The following is a 20,994-nucleotide window of genomic DNA, read 5'->3' as shown; positions in this document are numbered from 1 at the left end:
CAAGAAATTGGGATCCCGTAAACGTTTTCTCAAAAAGTCTCAAGTTTCCTTTAATAATAAATGAACAGCTGGAGCAAAAATCTAAAATAAAATACATGTGCTAAGTACTGATATCTTTTTGTTTATGCTAATAGGAAATAGTACATCACAACCAACCAAAAAAAAAAGGCACAGGGGGGCTAACAAACAATCAATTCTCACTCTACATCTAGTCTAAAACTCTAGAATTTTCTTTTGGCGAGCAGTCTAGAACTCTAATAGAAAAATCGAATTTAATATATCACGTTTCTGATTTTCACAATGTTTTATTGGGTAATATAAAGAAATGCACAGACATACTACCCACTCAATTTATGTGCAACTAGCCACCAAGATCTTCAATAACCAAAAAGACACGTATGATAGGAGCATACTCAGCTGGACTTCAATTTGTTTTGTGTAAAGGACCGCCTTGTAGAGAAAGGGGAAATAACCTCCTGAATATTGAGGAAGAAACCTTTATCGTAAACATTATTCTTAACTACTACCACATCTTCTAGAGGTGATTTTCGAAAGAAGGCTCTGCATTTGCTCAACAAGGGCTGTTTCTCACCGCTCATTCCACCGATACTTTGTTTCAGGGCTTCAGCACTGACCTTTGCTTCTTTTAGCTTCCTTTGCCAGTCCATGTAATCTTGCCACTTAAAAGTCTGTGATTCACATAGAAACCTTTAGTTTCATTGAGATTAGCAACTCTCATAAGCATACAGTTTTCTGGCTAAATAGATCACCAAGATTGGATAATGATAAACAACCATGGAGCAATTGAACTTTGACAATTCTGCATTCACAAATCAGCAGAAACTGTACAGGTGACTCCATCAGAATCAAAGTCACCAGACCTGAATTATTTTCTTGTAAATTCAGACGATAAAGCAACCGTCCAGTTTGTGCAGGCTTGTCAACACAAGGATTCTGCTATTGTTGTTTTTTTTTTTAGTCCAAGAGAGACTTATTTTATAGATCCCACAACCATACCAATTACCAAATTAGGTATTCTGGGTAGCATTTTCTTGTAACATAACGGACATGGACACAAGGTATCAATATTCTATACATCTCTAATTCAACTATTTAAATGCATAGTATTCTGGTCCCTCTCTATTTATGGGGATTTTTGTTCATATGAAAAAAAGATAAAAGATTCCTTGTCACTTCCTGGCTTTTTTACAATTTACAACAAAATTAAATAATATATTTGAAGGTTAGAGGTAGAAGGTACCTCATTAGTGGTAGTGTTGGTAAGGCAAAGCTTTGCATGGTAACCAAAGAAACCAGCTAACAGCATCCCAACGATTGCAAGGAACACCATAAGAAGTATCTGGGTGTTGTAAGATCCCAACAACCACTGTATGATTACAAAACATCACTAACCACTAAAATGGAAAATAGGGAATCAAAATAGAAATGCATGACAATCAACACATAGAGACACACAATAAATCCCTCACCTGCACAACATTAGGAGCTAAATCCAGAAAAGAATTTTCTATTCCATAATAAACTGCAGAGTTATGATAAGGATAGAGAAGTATCAAAATTAGTAAAAGAAACAACTTAATCTAAACATAGATACTAGTTGCAAATCTATATTACCGGTTAGAATATCAACAACTCTTAATTCTCTTAGTCTTCCAGCAAGAACCAAGACAATGGCAACTGTTCCATACAAGCATATAAGGAAATGCCTACAAGATGAGAAAGAATCACAAATACAAATAGAACCAGAGATGAAGAATGTATAACTCATTGCAAATCTATGGTAAAGTTGAAATCAATAACTAAAATGTTTATCACTATGATATTCTAGTATTTATACTACATCTTATAGGAAGGGAAAAAGATTGAAGAGCATTGAATGATACCAAAATAGCATATTGAAAAGCACATGTTCACAATATATTGAACAAGTTTAATACTTCAGAGATAGTGGAACAGTGAATAGGTACAGAAACATTTTGAGTAACATGTACGTACTGAAGTTATCTTTCCATAATAGAAACAAGATTTCTTAAAAGAGAAAAGAAGGTACAAAGAATAGTTATTAGAATTTTACGATTCGCGATTCAAATCTACGATTCAACACAATTTGACATATTTCTTTGTGAACCTCAGTTCAATAATTTTATCTAACGAAAGGAAAATTCCTAAATCTTAACTTAGTCTTCTAATGCGTCATACTTTTTGGGGTTCCTTTTGTAAAGGAGTTATATTAGATTCCATGAAATGATACTCATGTAAGAATATAGAACTCACCATAATAGAAAAGCCATGAAATACTGGGTGTTTTTCTCCCCTATGCAGTTGTTCTGTGAGTAAAGCAACTTTTAGTAGAACTCCAAAAAAACACATGATATATATTAAATGAGAACAACACAAATAAAGAGGGAGAATTTCAAAGATTACTAACCATCCATCCACAGTGATGATCAAATCGTGCAACACAGCGATCACAAATGCTGCAGTGTTTTGACCTAGCAGGTCTGCATAAAAAAATTAAGACAGTTTTATAAATAGATTTAACCAATATTTCAACAAAATTCTGCAATAGTAGCAAACTCACTTTGGAATTTTGCAAGTTGAACATTCTTTCTCTGAATAAATAATATTATCATAGGGATAAGCATTAATATAGTGAGAAACATTCTCAGTGTTTATTGTCCCCGGATCAGAAAAGCTGGTCAAAAGAAAGAGCAGAATTCCAACAGCAACTGCCAAGAAGCTTGTGTACCTAAACAAAAATATAAGGTCTAACAAAATTCAGGATAGAATAATGCTGAAGAAACCATTAAGCAAAAATAGAGTACAACGTTGGGTGTTGGCCCTGAAGTACACTACCTGTGAATTCCACTTAGATAGTATCCAGGGATATAGGCAAAGCAAGACTTCGCAACGAAATAATATGTTACACCAATTATCACAATATATATAATCTGCAATAAACAGAATTTTAACCATCAAACCAATGGAGAACATAACAACAGAAGTCAAAACTTCCCGAGAGAAAAAAAAGTATCATCACATACCTAGGACGATTTGCAATAAGTCAAATTATTCATTTGATTCCTATAGCTGTCCCCGTTATACAAGAAAATTATATAAGTTTTAGTCCTTACACAATTTTTTGTAGCAGTTGATCACCACCAGAAAGTTTTTGTAGCAAAGTTACACCTAAAGTTTTCTGATATTATCAATAGGGACCTAAACTTAATCTTGTATGCATGTGTAGAAACTGAAACTTTCAGTTTTCTCATGTAGGAACTAAAACTTAAAAAAGGGACAACTATGAGGACCAGTGAACAGTTTAACCTTTGCAATATAATGCCAGACAAGGATATTATTATCATTATCCTTTCACAAAAAAAAATGTCCCAACTGAAGGCACTCGCACCCTACCTATTCATTAATAGTATTACACAAAAAAAAAAAGGCCACATGCAGTATTCAGATGTCAGAAATAACCAAATCGTGACCTAAATAACATAAAAAGGTTATTTCCGTAATGAATTAGACGAAGCAATTTATCTAATGAAATTTGCTTATAGATTCCATTGTCATGCTAGTTGCAGGTCACAATTCACAAAAGACAATGCTGAGCGCTGATAAGTTAAAGCATCGAAATAGGAAGAAGAGTTTCAGTACATTAAAATTGATAGCACAAGTTGGAGCAATGGATCGAAATAATAATATATTATAATACCTGCAGAAGAGGATTGGGACGATCGCAGCAGTAATATTCGACGGAGAGAACCGAATCCGTACACTTAGGACCGAAAACAGCGCCAACGAAACGCCTGCAAAAGAGAGAGATGAAGTAATTGAAATTGAAGAAGCAAAAATGGAGAAGAGAGAGAGAGAGAGATACAGGAAGTAATCGTAGGCGCCGAAAGTGAGGAAGTAGTGAATGCGTTGAATGAAAGTGCCTTCAAAGATTGGCCATCGACCGCAGAGGAAAGAGACAACGACCACCGCAGTGACCAAGCCATGGCACACCAATAACCACTCTACGCCCATTACTGCCTATGCCCATTCCACATCAAACGGATCCAATCTTCTCTTAACTCCATGCAATTTTTTTAATTAACTACTACTTGTAGTAAACTTTATTTCATCTCAATTGAGATACAATAATTGTCATAAACCATTAATTCTTTAATCCAGTAAATTTAGAGCCTTATTAACCGATGCCCTAAATTAAAAGAGAAAAAAATATTATTATAAAAATTATAGGAAAATATAAAAAAAAAACATGAATAACATAATTTTATATATCTCAATACAAAATTATCCTTTTAGTTTTTTAATGAAAGATATTTGCCTAAAATTTATTACTGTAATAAAAAATAAACGGTGTGACATTTGACTACCTCAGATTCTTTTCTATTGGAGATCCATTTCCATCACTAAAATAGTAAAAGCTTAAGTATTTTTTTACCTCAGCCACTTGGCAAATATTTCACTTACCTAAATTAAGTTCATTAAATATGATCAATCGTCAATAAATACATCTTTAGAAATAATAATACTGAGCTTTGAAGAAAAAAAAAATGTTGATGTTGAAATACTCTCCATATACATTTGATTTATTCAACAATATTCCACAAGTCACCCGAAGTTTAATCTGCTAATTTTTTTTAAAGAAAATCATATGCCACAAACTAAAAAGAAAAGGAAAAAAGTAATAGCATGGTATTTTCTTCTTGTGCCGGTGCCTTAAGGCACTTAATGAGTTATTGACTTTTTTTTTGTTTTATTTTTATTCTAACTAAATGTGGCCTTTAGGCTTTGCCTATACTTACGGAAAAACCTCTTCAAATCGTAATAAAACATTAATATTTTATACCAAGGAATTTTCTATAATCAAATTCTTTTCTTCCACGGCAAGGGATAGAATAAATACAATAAAAAAAATTATACTTGTCCTTCGTTGTAAATTACTCTATAAAATACAAGTCCATCGTTGTAAATTAAACCTACTTTGCCCGTTATGCCACTTGTCCTTTTCTCTCATCGCAATTAATCTTTCACAAAGCCTACGAAAGTGCTAGCCAAAAGAACCAAGAAACTATATTGAATTACTTCTTTCCACTGTACAACAATACGGTATAATCATATGAAAATTTATGAGCAAGGTAATAATACCATATGAAAATTTATGGAAATATTAATCAACATATCTGAGAGCAGAGTTTAGAGTAACAGAAGGGAATAATCAAGGGGGTCAAAGCTTCAGTTAGAGATCTGAAACATCGATAGAATTCTCTATAATGTCAATGCAGGATCCTACAGATTTTCCCATTGATAAGGCCTCGGCAACCTTCCCTCGAGCTGCTTCATGCCTCCGCAAGAGCAAGACCGTGTTTAGCAAAGACCATCTAACCTGAGAATCTGTCTTCTTCTGTGTGAAGCCTAGGCCCTTGAGCAATAAATCCAACTGTTTACAATTAAGAAAATTACAATTAGTAATGTCAATGCCATGTGAGCTTTCCAAATGTTGTCACTTAGAAAGTAAGTAAAAAGTTGCTTAAACCTTTCTTATGTCATCCAGACCTCCTTCAGAAAATCCATATATAAGATATTCAGTAGACACCCCAGCCAATGCTATACATGAAAATTTGTTCAATGTCTAATAACAAAACAAAAAAGGTTGTCACATAACTAAAATTTCATGTGCAGAACGTTGATTAAAGCAAACTTATAAGCAGTGTAAATTAAATGTCAGTAAGATAGCAACATACTGTAGCTGATACTTTTCCAGAATTAACCTGCAGGAAGTGAAAGGTGTTAACAATCAACAGATATAGTTGTAAACAATATGCGGTTCACGTGAAACTCAAGATAATCAAGCAGTTTAATGAGCTAAAAACATGTATTCAATCAATTAGATTATTGATAATGGAGTCACTCAACCTAAACTGCTACACAAAAACTTTGTCATACAAGGAAATTGTGACAAAGGTCAAAGCCAGATTGCTAGGACAAACAGTGATACAAAGACACATCCCTAGTTGTTATTCTCTCATTCTATGTGTTACATTAAAGTAAATTGAGTTGCATTAAAATACAAGGGGGGAAAATAAAGCAACCTACTTCTTCTTGAAACTCAAAATCTACAAAGGCTGTGCCCGCTTGAATATTCAGAGATCCCACCTTCTGCAGAGCATCCAAACTAGAAATAGTATATCCTCTAGGAAGTATTCCTACCAGATAGGCAATTAAAAAGTGACCAGCTTCATGCTGCGTAATTAAATTTTGTTATGGTTACATAACTGTCATTAAGAAGATGTAAATTATTTATTAGAAATAAAATTATTTTTAGTGGACAATAAGAGAAAGGCATGAATCTGACTTGAATAACCCTATTGTGGTATTTTTGACTGAAGCTGTGACCAATTGTATCAACAACCAAGCCACCAATACCTCCACCAAAAGAGACCTGCAAACAATCAGTTGGATGAGCATCCTCGAGAAAATCTTTTACAGTAAGCAATCAAGTAGCATGTCAATGAACAAACACAGATTTTCATGATAAAGGTTGATAAACAAACTTGATCCTGAATTTTACAATGTAATGAACCTTCAATCCTTAATACTTATACAGCAGTTATAAAGTCTGTTATAGACAGATGTGGCAATTAGGATACAGTAACCACAAAGCTTTATTCCACTAGGTACGGTTAACTACTTGATTCTCGCGACGTTATTCGGCTCACTTAAATACCCAAATTTCAGCGATGTTATTAGGTGGCAATTGGGATATTGGAAATAAAATCGTTCGTTCATATTGGAAGCAAAGCAAACATGGAAATTGCATTTCTAAGAAGGTATAGACGGACAAAGCAAGAGAAAAGAGAATAAGATCCCTAAATATGCAAGTAAAATTTCTTATTTATCACAAATGGTTATGTTGGGCTGCAGCAGAACATGCATAGAAGCATACAACAGATGGGTCTTGTAGAAAAACTTCACTTCACTTATGTGGTGAAATGAAATGAATTAAGTAAGTACCGCGTCCAATGTCCATAGAAAGAGCAACCCAAGTGAAATATAGAAGATTTGCTGTGGGGAAATAGCAAAGGCATTCCATGCAGCAAGGCCTCCTACAATAGCAGCAATCTGGAGGTTTCTCTCAATTGAACCAAGAGTTGTGTCCACGGGCGAAAGAAGAGACAAAGTTTCAATCCCATTAAGCCTCAATTCATCCAAGGTGTAAAGCCTTTGAGGCACCTACGTAATAGGCATAGAAGAAAAATTAATCTAAAATATTTACAAGAAGAAGCAAGAGGGCACAAGACTACTAACCTGTCTGGCTGCACCAAAACACCGAAGGCCATCAGGCTTACCCTGCAAATCCTTGACAAGTGCGAGCGCAGCTCTATCATCTCCCTTTGCTAGCTCCTTGTCCAATTTCTCCAGAACTTGTTGCCTAGAAACACCAACATTGGAGGAGCATCGGATTCTGACCCTAAATTCACATGTTACCGGTTTCAGTTGTCCAGGGCATGATGTCAGGGCCACACCCACATGCTGCATCAAAGCCAAACCGACCATTTAATTCAAACTATTTTGGGTTCATGAAATGAAATTATTACCTATTGTTTTCCACGGACCAGGCTTTTCAAGGCTAGTGTTGCATTTTTCATTGCATGCGTTCTTCACCACATAAATACAAGATAAACAATTTTCAAATCAAAAACAAAAAGTTTCCGTCCCGAGTCTAACCCCGTTTAACCCAGAGTTACTGTTTATACAATTAGGATAAATTATAAAATAACCAAACAAAATATACGTTGCTTGGAGAAACGACTACTGGCCATTTGAGGACGCCGTTTCTGACATAATGATATCGACGGCTTTTAACAAGACACGATTTAGACCCACTCGCTTTTTAACTACGCTTGCGTTACTTTACTTCGTAAAAAGTAAAGACCAATTTTAACTATGCATTTTCGCAGTTTCACTGCTGGTTAAATCATACCTTGTCGAAGACTCCTAAACCCATGATGAGCTTCCAGTTAATTGTTCAAAAACTATGATGCAATCACTAGCAGTCATCACAAGAACATAGAAAAACGACCTATGATCGGTTAGCATTAGCCATCCAATTTTTATTTTCTTTTAATTTCAAATTTAAAGACCACAAATACTTTAACTTTGGAAACGTGCTATGAAATTTCGAAAAGCACTTGACAAATTGTTTTCATACGTAACCTACTGAGCGCAAAGAATTAGTCTAGCCAAATCATGAAATTTGCAACTTTGAGTGACACAATGAGAGAGAGAGACTCTGATCTCAGTTATTCTAAAACATTTTGAAAGCACCATTGGTTAATTCGACGAGTGCTTAATTTAAAAAGACGACACGAAATAACAACAGCCTTGAACAGAAAAAGTAAATAACACTGTACAAAAGGGCACTGACTAAGAGGAAAAGAAAAAGTCCAATGAACAGAAATTGGTCACTAAGGACATTTAGAGATGAACCTGCCTACAAGCATAACAGGTAAGGATTAATCCCTAGCACAGTACGCATTTGACAGGAAGGACAACTCAGTCTAAAAAACCCGTCTGATACAAAGGGTTAGAACTTATAAGCATAGGCACATACCAAGACTGCCAATTCGTGCAACATGCCACCAAAAGTGCAACTACAGTTTTCAGCACAGTCACACTCGTATTAAGAAGCTAAAAATCGACCATATATTTAGGAGATATAGAATAATCAATTGACTGTTCAAAGTTCAAAAAGCAATGTGCGCCAGCTTATGAAACACTATCGTTATAAAATAAATTAATTCGACAGATAATCCAAATAGCACTTCACATTCACATCTGATTCAAAAGTGATAATACACCATCCAGTTCATCAGACTGAGAAGCACCTAATTTCTCAGAGAAGACATGTAGAAAATAACCGAAACATGTATGTTACAAACGCAATAAAATCAAAACTATAGTCCAAATGGGTAAAACAAAAACCCTAAAACTCTTGAGAGGCAGATCCAATTTCGCCCTTCCCCTTTCCAGCCTTCTTGGGAAGCAGAGTCTGGTGAATGTTCGGCAAGACACCTCCGTTGGCAATGGTAACAGACCCCAAAAGCTTGCTCAGTTCCTCATCGTTCCTCACAGCAAGCTGAATGTGCCTAGGAACAATACGATTCTTCTTGTTATCCCTAGCAGCATTCCCAGCCAATTCCAAAACCTAAAAAATAAAAAAACACACATCATCAACAATTGATTCAAAAATAAATTAGGTCAATCAGAACACAATTAAAAATCAGACCCTTAAAACAAAAATTAAAACAAGAAAAAACAGATTGACAAAAAACACGATGACTAATCAAATCTAAACCTAATCGGAAACCCAAAACAAACCTCAGCAGCGAGATATTCGAGCACTGCAGAGAGGTACACAGGAGCACCAGCACCAACACGCTCGGCGTATTTCCCAGCCTTAAGGAATCGAGCGATTCTTCCAACGGGGAATTGGAGACCAGCTTTCTGCGATCTTGAAACGGATTTGGAGGCTTTGGGCTTGCCCCTTCCGCCCTTGGTAGAACCACCAGTTGAACTCATTTTCTGATCGGTGGAGAAATTGGGAACCCTAACCCTAGAATCTGAGATTCGGAGCACCGAATGAGTGTGTGAGAGAACTGAGAAATCAGGCGCAGACGAAAGGGTTGTGAGTGGAATGGAATTATATAGGGCCCGATAATCCGCGCTGATTGGTCGAGAAGGTGAGACGCGGATTGCCAACGTGGCATCCTCACTAAGATTCGCGGGAAACTGCTTTTTCGTTTTCGAGCATTTTTGGAACAAAACCCGTCACAATGTATTTGCTCAGCATTTTTATTTTGTTTTCTTTCTTTTCTTTATTTTTTAAAAATTGTTTTCATTTTTAAAAGATTAAAATTTTAAAAATATATTTGATTTAACTTCTTATTTTTTGTTTTTAAGAAATAAAAACACTCAAAATTTATGATATATTGACTTCTTATTTTTTTGTATTTTTAAATTTATTTAAAATTATATTCATTGTCATCTCATGTTCATTTCATTCAAAATAAGATCCATGTTTTCAATCAAAAATACTAAAAACAAAATTTTATTATTTTCATTTTTTGATTGTTTTTTATTTTTATTTTAACTGAAAATATTTTTAAAAATTCAACCAAACACATTTTCATCATCATTTTCTATTTCCAATGAAAATAAAAACAGAAAACAAAACAAACCAAACATCCCTAAGTTTTGCAATCATACAATATATGTCGTTTTCTAGTGTATTAGAAATAAATTATTCTGTGAGGAAAAAATAATTAATTTTTATGGTGAAGGGGAAGTAACAAATAATTACATATATCTTTTCATGATTTTGTACAAACACACTACACAACCTGGAAAGGAGATTCTTATCAAAGCAGTTGTCGAAGTTATACCGTCTTATGTCGTGGGCTGCTTCTGATTACCTATGTTAGTTTGCAATGACGTTGAAGCCCTCATAGTCAAGTTTTTTTTGGAGTTGCAATGTTGATGAGAGAAAGATTCATTGGATTAGCCGGAAAAAAATGTACAGTCCAAATAGGAATCGGGGAAAGGGGTTCAAAATGATTTCAACCTTCAATAAGTCTCTCTTGGGCTGTGTTCGGCATAAACTATAAACAACAAAAATAACTTTGTGACAACAAAAACAAGTGTTTATCATTTAGTGAGAATGATTCAACGTGTAAATAAGTTTAAAAAGTATGGATCCCACAACTAGCTTTTTTTTCTCTATAACAATGTTATACACATGACCATGTAAGATGAGAGATACTAATCATCAATCTATCATTCTTTTTTTTTTTTTTTTGTTATAAGTTATAGCATAGGCACAATGACCAATGCTTAAGTACGTACAACGGGGACACAATTGTAACTTTACATGTCTTTGCTTCTCGCATATGAATAACTCAATTCAAAGAATAAATATATGTCACGCATAGCCATAAATAACCAAAAAGGTTGGGGCAAAATAAGCACAACTCATTAAAAAAAATGACAACAAATAAATTTGAGGAGAATTTTAAATAGAATATTTGAGTAGGAATTTGTATGAGATGACAAGGGAGCATTTGTTAAAGCACGAACACAACTTTCTCCGGGATGTCCAGAATCAAGGGAGGCAGAAGCTTGGGATCTTCTTCAAGCAATTACATGGGCTCAAGAGACCAATGCAACTCACGTCATTTTCGAATTTGATTGTCAAGTCCTTATTGATACAACATGTTCTGCTACTTTGGGTTTTATTGAATTTCACACTATTGTAGCAAAGTGTAGAGCCAAGCTGATTTATTTTACAAATTCATTGCCTAGCAAAGGCTTCTAGGTTTTTAAATTGTATCCACCAGTTTGATTATGCTCCGGATTGTATTTCCCATCATAATGCTAATGAAATGAAATAGTTCTCTTTGTTTTAAAAAAAGTTATTGTTAATCCTCTGTTATTTACAATTGAAACCAACATCCAATACTATAATGTGACTGATTCCAATATCAATTCCAAAAAACAAGTCTTACAAACGGTACGAATAAATCCTTAACTATCCACCGCGGTTTCAAAGAACTATGAAAAAAATAAGGCGGGTATTATTTAGAACTTACCACCGATACAAACAACGGTAGATAGATATAGTGGGATAGTGTGTAATAGTAATGAGAGTATAAAAAAATCTTTATACAATAATTATGTTTCTCACCGCAAAGAAATTCACATTCTCATTCTCCGCTCGATCCATAAGAATAAAATGAATATAAAATCAGTATAAACATTGAAATCTCATTTTCATGAGAATAAAAGATACTTAATATTTTTTTATTACCTTCTAACAAATATAAAAATATATATTTCTATTTTCATATTTATGAAAATTCAATAACATGTCATGAAACAAGCACTCCCTAAAGATCTATATCGTCATTGCTCATAGTTAACTTGTGTGCACTTTAAAACATCCACCGAAGTGGGGTTTCCCTAGTTTTTTCCTCACGGTAATTGCACCATTATGCTTGGTGACATTTTCTTGCTTCGTTGGCAAAGATAAAGACAGATTAATATTGCACAAGTAGAGTGGACAAAGTCATAAACAATTGTGTTTTGATATTGGTTGGTAATGAGTTCAAATTTAGAAACCAGTTTTTCCTTCTCCCATTCAGAAAAACAAAAAACAGAAAATTACAGCAAAGTGGACGTGAAAAATGCTTTCTTAGGGTTATTGCAAATTGCATGGAACATCCCTGCCCCGTATCACTCACTACCTAGTAACCGACCCCCCTGCGGCAAAAAGCTGCTGCTCCATCTAGAATCACATAAGTAGAAATTTATATAAGAACTTCAAGGGAGACATAAAAAGTTTCTTGTTAGAGTTTAATTTTCATATTTTGTTAGAGTAAAAACTTTTTACATTCAACAAATTAAAAAATATTTTAGATATAATTTGCTTTAGGACACACTGTTGGGCCGACCTTTGTTATATACTAATAAGTTGATTAAGACGTACTAGACCTTCATCCCCTTACCTTGAAGAGAGTTTCAAACTTGCTTTTCACCAAGGAACACTCCTGTTTTATTTCCTGTAAACTTTTAAGGCACCTGAAAACCAACCCTTATTTTCTCATTAGCATATCCAATTTTAAAATAGTAAATAATTTTCCAAAGCTTAAAAGATGACTAGACATGGTATTTTGAAAAGTTCCATATCCATAGTATATGAAAACTTACCCTTCAACATTTCAATAACCTTACAGTTGTTCAATAGTTTCGAAGCTTACCCTTCAACATTTTTCTCCTCACAGTAGTTTCGGAAGGCAATGCAAACTTTCTGAACTCTTTGTGCGCCAATGCTGTATTTCCCAACAATTCAATAACCTTATCAAAACACTTTTTTTCTTGTACAACTTTAGTGTTCATCTCTTAGTATGAGTATTTTTTAAACAAGTGTATACGGAAAAAATTAAAAAGTAAGCTAGATATAAGATAATTGCATTCAGTATCATATAGAATGTCAATCATCTGACATTCAAATAACATAACGGATATTATCAAAATCATGCTAGCTGGAGAAGGAAGGAGGAGGAAAATGTGTCCTTTAGTAGAGAAATTATAATATAAATATTGTGTGGTTTAGGAGGACCACATGTCTATAATTTCCTGTCAATTTCTACGTGAGACATAGCCGGCCAATTTTTCAATTTACAAGAAAGAATTAATAATATTTAGTTGCGTGTCATGCAGGAATTGATCAAGACCATGGACATATAATTGTTCTAAATCATATAATAATTTCTCTTTCTTGTCGTGATTTCTCTCTTTCCCTTTAACTACAAGGAAAGGTGACTCAATCTTGGATCTTATGTGATTCCCTCTCGTTGGGGTGAAAAATTTGTCACTCCTTTGTTAGTTATGTGGGAGCTGGTGTTTTTGCAACGGAACTAAGCTATCCAATCCTTGCAAATTGCAACAGTAACACACTACTAGAGTGCAACTACGGTGAAGCAAGGACGTCACTTGCTAAAAAAGGTGCAGCAGATAGATACTTGATAGTTTAAACTTCTTCCACCAACTTAAGAAACAACACCACCACCCCAAGTTGTACATGCTATTTGACTAAGCTTAGACGCTCTTGATGATCATTCTTCCCCTCTATTTTTTATGACAACTTTTTAAAATGCTTTTAGTACTATTCTACAGAGTGTTTCACCTCAATAATCCATACAATTTTTTACACTTTTTTTTTTTTTTTTGCTGAGCTTTTAAGAATGGAGAAACTAGTGGTAAAGAAATATTATTACCTGGAGCTGCTACCTTTCAATTGGCGAACATGAGCTTCCACCCTTTTAAAATCAATGTTTTCCTGGCCTCTGTTTGGGAGTGAGTTTAGATTTTAGAAAGAGATTCCCAAGGACACATTCATTCTATGGGACCGAATAAATAAAATAAAATAAAACAAACAAGGAACTAATTGGTGTGGCCTTACAGTGCCTTTGCCAGCTCATTAAGAAGCCTCTCTGCATCCTCAAAGAAAAGAGTCACAACTTCAACCACAAACTCTGGGTTGCTTTCATCTTGAAGTTGCTGAAGCTGGTTAAATTGATCATCTAGGAAACCCTTTTCAAAGATATCAGTCCACACACACAGTGAGAAATAGATCGAGAGAAAGCAGAAGAAAAAAAATAGATGTTGTGTTCGGGTAGCACAAGAAAGTAAGATACATAGCTTATGCATGAGGCTTTATTTTCTGCTTCACTTAATGCATATATTGGTAATTGTATGACATATTTACCTCTTCAAACAGGGAAGAAGTGTATTGAGCCAACTGTCTCTGCAACTGAGACACACCATACATTGTTGTTCTCTCGACTCAAGTTTTAACCAACCTCTCAAGATCTCAAGTAATTATTTCGTCTCCCTTCTGCTACCAAGTTTATATAATTTACTCTCTGTTCTCAACTGGAAAATCACTAATGCTTGCATAGAGATTTGGTTATGTCAAAATATGTGGAGAACTCTCTTATCACTGCTTCGGGAACTCGGTGTGGTTGTTTTTTTATATAAAGAATTAAAGAAACCGTTGTCAGTCACCTAGTGTGTTTCTGTTCTTGGCTTCCCCATCAACCAATGATTTATGATTAGATTAGAATAAACTAAACTTGAGTCCTCAAAATGGGATTTCCTCACAAAATACATTTACTCTAATTTAGACTCTGGTTTAAATTAAACGACTTTTTTTTGTTAATACCAAATAATGTTTTTAAAAAATGAAATATTCTCTTTGTTAGCATATTCTCTAAATTTCAAAGTTATAAATATTATGTTATTTTTATATTTAATAGTTTAATATATTACATTTAATATATTAATAAATTTTTTTCTCAATTTATTTTTTGTAATATAAATAGTCATTTATTAAACATGCGTGCTCTTGAAAAAATAATGGAAAGTTTCAAATATAAATATAGTAATAATAATAAAGTACAAATATCATTAAAAAATAAAGTACAAATAGATATATTACACTTTGACTTTTATTAAAAAAAAAACATAAATAATAGGTATAGTGCGCCAATAACTCCAACCATATATTAATGCATTCCCTGCACCAAAATAAATCGACCATAAATTACAAAGAGATTTACTTTTCCATCTAGTAACGTATACTATCTTTTTAAGAGAATGCTGATGATAAAAACAAAAAAATCTGATATTAAAGGAGGAGGTCTAACTTATTGATTGAACCGGATGAATGATTTGTTATATATTTTCGATTCCTAAGTAGAAAAAAAATATATTAAGAAATTAAAAATTAAAATATGATATTTAATATTATCACCAGACCTTTTTTTTCCATCATAATTTGAATAATTTTTAATTTATTACTAGTATGTTTTTAAAACCAATACCCTCATTAACAACACCTTTCCATTCGATATCCAACACAAATGATCCATTCGGTCTTTCCATATTTTTCATTGAGGAATTATTGCTTGTCTCACCTTTCATTCCCTTCTCTAAATTGATATCGCCTCCCTTTATTATTTTGTTTAAAATTAGTTTTAATTTTTAATTCTTTACCTAGACCCAAGGTGCTATCTTGTCTGTTGGGGTAGTGGCATTTCAAACTGTGGACCTCTCACTTCCTACCAACCTGTAAATTCTTTTTAAAAATAAAGCATATCTTGCTATTTATAATTATTTTTTAAGCTGTTAGACGAAGGTTAATTATTTTTAATTTCTGGAAAATAATAACACGCTTTTTCATATTTTGTTATTTGCAAATATTTAATTATTATTATTTTTAAAATATTTTAAAATTTAAAAATACGTTTCTAGAAAACATACCAACGAAATGGTCATTGCAGTTATGGGAGTACATGAGGGTTAGATATGTAAAAAAAAAATGTACATTTTTCAACAAAAAAAATTATACACGTTAATTATTAAATGAAGAAATTTATAAATAATTTTTTTTTATGTGTATCTCTTTGTATGACACCATTTATTATATTTCAAACTTCTTTCGTTTTCTTTCTTAATTATAAAATTTATTATACAGGTTCTCTTAAATGAAATACATATATAAGAAGTAACAGAGTGAGTAGTGTCTATCAAAGACTTTCTATAAAATAAAACTCCACTATTAGCTCACCACGTGGAGACATCATGTCATCAACTATAAGGGGCAATGTTCATTTTTTCCGGACATGCAAAAAATGGCAAAGAAAATTTAGACTCAAAGACAGATAACTGGATGGCAATATGAACTACTGCTACACAGGGTTTCTTAAAGATATTTTGGTTTGGATGAAACTTAGATGATTTTTAATATATATTTTTATTAAGTTATCTGTTTAAGTGATATTGTCTGCGGATGCTTTTTTTAGAAATAATAAATAACTTGTATTCAATATATATTGTAGAAATTTAAATACAACATCTAATTAAAACACCATTAATTAATTATAGAAGATGTAACAGAAAAATGCTCTAATCAGCGTATAAAATGTTTTATGTAGTGAGTAGAGTGGGTGGTGAAGTTGTTGCGAAGCATGGCTAATTTTATGATACATGTTGTTGGGGAGGCTATTGACAGTCCAACATGCCTATTCACATAACTCAATTTTTATTTTATGAAGTTTTCTAATCTGTATTATATCATTCATAATCAAAAAGTGAATACAACTAGGAGTAAAATCAAATACAAAAATGTGGTCGCTGACTAGTGAACAGAAGCAGAAGAACATGGTTCTTAATTTGGTGTTGGGTCCCAAGTTTTAGACGAGGTATTCATGCGACGGTACAAAGCTGTACCTTGTGGATCTATTTTCTCATACAACTACTACTATTCCAAATTGGATTTGGAGGTAGCTGCAGAAATGGAATAAAAGCTGTACAACATCGATCATGTTAGTCAATAATTGGAGATTTTTAACACTTCCAAAGGGACCACCCCCTTTCTTGGACTTCAAATCAACCTCTTGTTCTTCATGCCAATCCATGCCAGTGGAACCATTATTTGATAGATATTCAGCTAAGAAAACATTATTACAGCACCTTGCCACGGGAAGACCCAAGAAAACAACAAAGATACGTCCCTCAATCAATATCCAGACCCTGGAATTTCTAAATAAATTTAATTAAATATAAATTTAATAATTATACATTAACAGTGTAAACTATCATACTCTTTTATTCAATTATAAATTATCTTTTTTTATATAATTTTTAATTGAATTAATTAGTTTAATAATGGACAAACTTATCATACATATAAAAGGTTACGTGTAAAACTAAAAATTATAAAATATGTTTGAGATTTATGTAAAATTTGAAAAATATTAATTTTATTTTTATAAATTTTTTTGTATTTATTTGATCCTATAAAAATAAAAAATATTTTTATTGGTCCTGACTCATAACTTCATTAGTTGTTCTCCTAAAGTAATTCATGGACTTAATTATTTTTTCCCTTTATCTTCTCAAATAAACTTCCAAAGGCACTAGAATTCACTCTTCCACCCTAATTTCATTAAGAAGTGCACGATAATTTTTGGAGGCGTTTAATTGTAAAAAAATGTTTAATTTATTTTAGGAAATTCTAATAGAGTTATCACTAATAAAAATATTTTTATTTTATAGGAACCAAATTAATATAAGAATTTATGAGAACAATATTAATATTTTTCAAATTTTAGAGAGACCTTAAATATATTTTATCCGAATAAAGAAATATAAAGAAATATGTATTATTTTTTAATTAAAGAAATCTGAAATATTATTGGAAGGATGTAACATTTCTAAATAACATCTTTTTCGTATCTAAATTAAATACAAGCCATTAACAAAAATTGTGGATCACAAACACAATTACAATTTTGTATTCACGTGACATTGCCCTGCCCAAAAGTATACCAAGAAAGAAAAAGATCCTATTTCCATAGATAAGAGTATTATTATGGCCTGGGCCATCCCTCTTTCTTTAAGATTATGGTTATTGATTATTGAAATTGACTAGAACTACAAAGTGCAAACAAATCAATAGTGGGCTACAAATTCAAATTTAGGCATCAAATCGGTCACATATTTTTGCTTTATGAGAAAATTTTCAAACATGGGCCAACGAAGAATGTCAATTTGCCGGTGGCTTCTTTCTAGGAATGGAACATTTTCAATGTCATGTAAAGTTGGAAAAAAGATTAATTAAGCTAAGATCTTAATCTTGATAACAAATAAGATTAGAAAGGCGAAAATTGCCTTAGTCTTCGTGATCGTGAGACTATAGAGCCAACACAAATGCAGAGAAATCTACACGTAGTCAATTGTGTTTTACATTTTAATTTCTAACTTTTAATTAAGAAAATATTGTTTCAAGGTTTGTAAAGCTATTTATTTTGTGAAAGAGAACTTGAAAACATGCATTCTCATTCCCGATTCTGATATACAACCTTTGAAAAATTATTAATTCATAACATATGTTCACAGGTAAATATTTTATTAATAAATTCAATGGCTAGAGATTGCTTGTCCACCATAAACCACATGATCTTAGTCATAGTCTTTTTAATTTCAAAACAATAAATACTTAAAGGCGTTGCTTCACCGTTTAGTTTTTCCCATATTTTAAATTCTGTCCGTTTAAAGTTTTAAATTCAATTCACTATTAAAAATATAACGTCCTTTTCTCATAAATTTTATGAAAGTTGATGTCTATTCCATGACATTTTTTTCACTCAAGTTCAATTTCACCCTCTCCCTCCATTCCCTTCAAATTGACGCCTAACATAAATATTATCCCATCAAAAGCTTTAAATTCAATTCACTATTAAAATATGACTATCACGATATAACACTTAGAACATACACCTTTTTTTCTTAAATTTTATGAAAGTTTATGCCTACCCATAAAAGTTGATGCATATCATCAATTTTATCTCATTAAAGGATTTAAATTCATTTCACTATTAAAAATTCGACTATCACGGTATAACGCTTAGAACCGACACTCTTTTCTCATAAATTTTATGAAAGTTGAGGTCTACCCATAACATTTTTCTCAAGTTGATGCATATAATAAATTTTATCTCATTAAAAGCTTTAAATTCAATTCACTATTAAAAACATGACTATTACGGTATAACGCTTAGAACCGACACCTTTTTCTTATAAATTTTATGAAAGTTGATGCCTACCCATAATACTTTTCTCCGTCTCACCTCCCCCCCTGATTCACTCTCTCTTTCAGCTCCTCCTAATCTGGTGATTTTTCACTTTATGACTTTCTCAGTTTGAATTTTGATTTGCTGGATGGCTTTTAATTTTCCAATATGTTACTTCTCAATTTCTAGGTTTGCATGTGCGATTCTAGGTTTGTATAACACCTAGAACAAAAATCAACAATAGATTCAGCTATTTATTTTAATATTTAATAATAATGAAGCATGTCATAAATCTTAGAACTTTTGATGAATTATTTTAGGATATGCATCTATGAGTTGTTTGGCTCTTGCATAAAAAAATAATACTAAAATAAATATTAAAATCCAACATGTTTATAGTTTTTCACTTAGAAAATTTTCAATTTGTTGAATTTTGTATCGTTAAGTATTGTGGTTTTAATATCTTTGAAATTTATAATTTTTTCAATCTTCATTTGCTTTTAGATTTCAAAAATTTACTTTTTTATTGTTAAGAAATCATTTCTTAATTAAGTTATGGTGCTTACACATGGTTTTTCACCTACCTCATTTTTTTTAGAGTCTTATTATTATTTTTTCTAGAGATACAATACTACTAGGAGGTGATGATTTTGTGTTGGAACATATACTCGGAAAAGTAATAAGATACTTAATAATACCACTCAACAAATTATCTCAATAATCCCACTCGACATAAGCACGTTACCTTCGGTTTTTTTAGAACTAAGGACATCATACTCAAAATCTTTGATTGTGTTACATGCCTATATACTCTTTGATTGGATGATATGAAATATGAGGAAAAATGAGGGATTGAAGTTTCCTCCCTCCCATTTTAGTCTTGTTTTTAATATTAGGAAATTTATTTTTCCCTCTTTCTTCCCTAAAATCAAAGAGTCCAATAAAAACACACATCTTACATACTTATACCATTTAATCATGTATGTAAAAAAACTGAACAAATTTATTTTAATAATTTTAAAGAATTTTGAAATTAATATTTTCTTTTCCAGTATCACATATATTTTTAAGAAATAATTTTATTTAAATTAAAAAGATTTACATCATAACATGATTAGTCTTTTCAATTATTTTTTTTCCTTGTATAAAATTATTTGTTAAAAGTCTTACTTAAGAAGAATATATAGAACTAGAACTATCTTTATGCTTTGCACGTTGGACAATACAATTTTAATGGAAAAAAAGGATATACAAAACAAAAAAACGTGAGTGCAAGAGAAGAAATTAATAACATCTGAACATGGGAATGTTGTGGGAGGCGATCGGAGTGTATATGCGTAGATTAGAGAGAAGAAAAACACGAGTTAAGTTGAATTATATAATTCAACCCTCCAACTTGCATAACTTGACCCATATAATTTTATCAACCTAATGGATGAAGGACAAGTTACTTTGAGTTGACTCACCAAATTGAGTTTTTTTTTTTAATGTTTATTGCGTGTTCAAATATTATTTTTTTGACATAATATTTTGTTGACTATTATCTAATAACTTCTAAAAAACATTTGTCTCAACTGATGTTTATGTTTGAATGATTTATATATTTTTATTTATTTCATAGGTCAACTTGTGAGTTATCTATTTTTGAGATATTTTTTAAATTTTAATGGGTAAACTCAATTTTTAACAAAGTTGAATTAAGTTAAAATTTATAACTCAATTTTAAAATGAGTTTAACCCGATCAATTTTATTCTTTAATGAGAT

General features: G+C 32.2%; 4 protein-coding genes across 5 annotated transcripts; all 4 read right to left on the bottom strand.

Annotated features, from left to right (window-relative positions):
* Positions 1-80: 80 nt before the first annotated feature.
* Positions 81-4,161, bottom strand: LOC100781693 (probable protein S-acyltransferase 17). Its single transcript, XM_003521677.5, has 10 exons — positions 3,905-4,161; positions 3,740-3,833; positions 2,878-2,972; positions 2,603-2,770; positions 2,450-2,522; positions 2,296-2,348; positions 1,636-1,727; positions 1,491-1,543; positions 1,262-1,387; positions 81-689 (listed from the first exon to the last, which is right to left on the bottom strand). Exons 1-10 carry the CDS (start codon positions 4,051-4,053, stop codon positions 414-416), a joined length of 1,179 nt encoding a protein of 392 aa, XP_003521725.1. The 5' UTR covers positions 4,054-4,161; the 3' UTR covers positions 81-413.
* A 932-nt stretch (positions 4,162-5,093) lies between these two features.
* LOC100500696 (uncharacterized) lies at positions 5,094-7,885 on the bottom strand. 2 transcript variants are annotated; one of them, XM_041013767.1, is made up of 8 exons: positions 7,650-7,885; positions 7,342-7,566; positions 7,048-7,266; positions 6,389-6,475; positions 6,130-6,276; positions 5,778-5,804; positions 5,570-5,665; positions 5,094-5,473 (listed from the first exon to the last, which is right to left on the bottom strand). In XM_041013767.1, the coding sequence occupies exons 1-8, from the start codon at positions 7,680-7,682 to the stop codon at positions 5,273-5,275; spliced, it is 1,035 nt and encodes a 344-aa protein (XP_040869701.1). In that variant the 5' UTR covers positions 7,683-7,885; the 3' UTR covers positions 5,094-5,272. The 2 variants fall into 2 exon arrangements, with proteins under 2 accessions (XP_040869701.1, NP_001356139.1); NM_001369210.1 differs by lacking the exon at positions 7,650-7,885 and having other exon boundaries at positions 7,342-7,629.
* Positions 7,886-8,843: 958 nt separating this feature from the next.
* Positions 8,844-9,840, bottom strand: LOC106798115 (histone H2AX). Its single transcript, XM_041014224.1, has 2 exons — positions 9,415-9,840; positions 8,844-9,241 (listed from the first exon to the last, which is right to left on the bottom strand). Exons 1-2 carry the CDS (start codon positions 9,613-9,615, stop codon positions 9,020-9,022), a joined length of 423 nt encoding a protein of 140 aa, XP_040870158.1. The 5' UTR covers positions 9,616-9,840; the 3' UTR covers positions 8,844-9,019.
* A 2,308-nt stretch (positions 9,841-12,148) lies between these two features.
* LOC100787544 (histidine-containing phosphotransfer protein 1) lies at positions 12,149-14,690 on the bottom strand. The gene is made up of 6 exons (XM_003520775.4): positions 14,360-14,690; positions 14,054-14,184; positions 13,869-13,937; positions 12,849-12,920; positions 12,597-12,669; positions 12,149-12,376 (listed from the first exon to the last, which is right to left on the bottom strand). Exons 1-6 carry the CDS (start codon positions 14,420-14,422, stop codon positions 12,332-12,334), a joined length of 453 nt encoding a protein of 150 aa, XP_003520823.1. The 5' UTR covers positions 14,423-14,690; the 3' UTR covers positions 12,149-12,331.
* Between the last annotated feature and the right edge of the window lie 6,304 nt (positions 14,691-20,994).

The sequence above is a fragment of the Glycine max genome, chromosome 3 (assembly GCF_000004515.6).
Source record: "Glycine max cultivar Williams 82 chromosome 3, Glycine_max_v4.0, whole genome shotgun sequence".
In the NCBI taxonomy this organism is placed as follows: Eukaryota; Viridiplantae; Streptophyta; class Magnoliopsida; order Fabales; family Fabaceae; genus Glycine; species Glycine max.
The sequence above is the reverse complement of the archived record's forward strand: the minus strand, read 5'-3'. Positions and strand labels throughout refer to the sequence as shown.

Excerpts from the sequence above, each read along its gene's own strand:
- LOC100500696 (XM_041013767.1), bottom strand. The coding sequence starts at position 7,682 with ATGAAAAATGCAACACTAGCCTTGAAAAGCCTG. Across the intron at positions 7,267-7,341 it reads GTTTTGGTGCAGCCAGACAG|GTGCCTCAAAGGCTTTACAC; the intron begins GTTAGTAGTCTT and ends CCTATTACGTAG. Across the intron at positions 5,805-6,129 it reads ATTTTGAGTTTCAAGAAGAA|GTTAATTCTGGAAAAGTATC; the intron begins GTAGGTTGCTTT and ends CACTTCCTGCAG.
- LOC100787544 (XM_003520775.4), bottom strand. The coding sequence starts at position 14,422 with ATGTATGGTGTGTCTCAGTTGCAGAGACAGTTGGCTCAATACACTTCT. Across the intron at positions 12,670-12,848 it reads GAGGAGAAAAATGTTGAAGG|GTGCCTTAAAAGTTTACAGG; the intron begins GTAAGCTTCGAA and ends GTTGGTTTTCAG. Across the intron at positions 12,377-12,596 it reads AGTTTGAAACTCTCTTCAAG|ATGGAGCAGCAGCTTTTTGC; the intron begins GTAAGGGGATGA and ends ATGTGATTCTAG.
- LOC106798115 (XM_041014224.1), bottom strand. The coding sequence starts at position 9,615 with ATGAGTTCAACTGGTGGTTCTACCAAGGGCGGAAGGGGCAAGCCCAAA. Across the intron at positions 9,242-9,414 it reads TCGAATATCTCGCTGCTGAG|GTTTTGGAATTGGCTGGGAA; the intron begins GTTTGTTTTGGG and ends TTTATTTTTTAG.
- LOC100781693 (XM_003521677.5), bottom strand. The coding sequence starts at position 4,053 with ATGGGCGTAGAGTGGTTATTGGTGTGCCATGGCTTGGTCACTGCGGTG. Across the intron at positions 2,973-3,739 it reads GTCCCAATCCTCTTCTGCAG|ATTATATATATTGTGATAAT; the intron begins GTATTATAATAT and ends TGTTTATTGCAG. Across the intron at positions 2,349-2,449 it reads ATCATCACTGTGGATGGATG|AACAACTGCATAGGGGAGAA; the intron begins GTTAGTAATCTT and ends CTTTACTCACAG.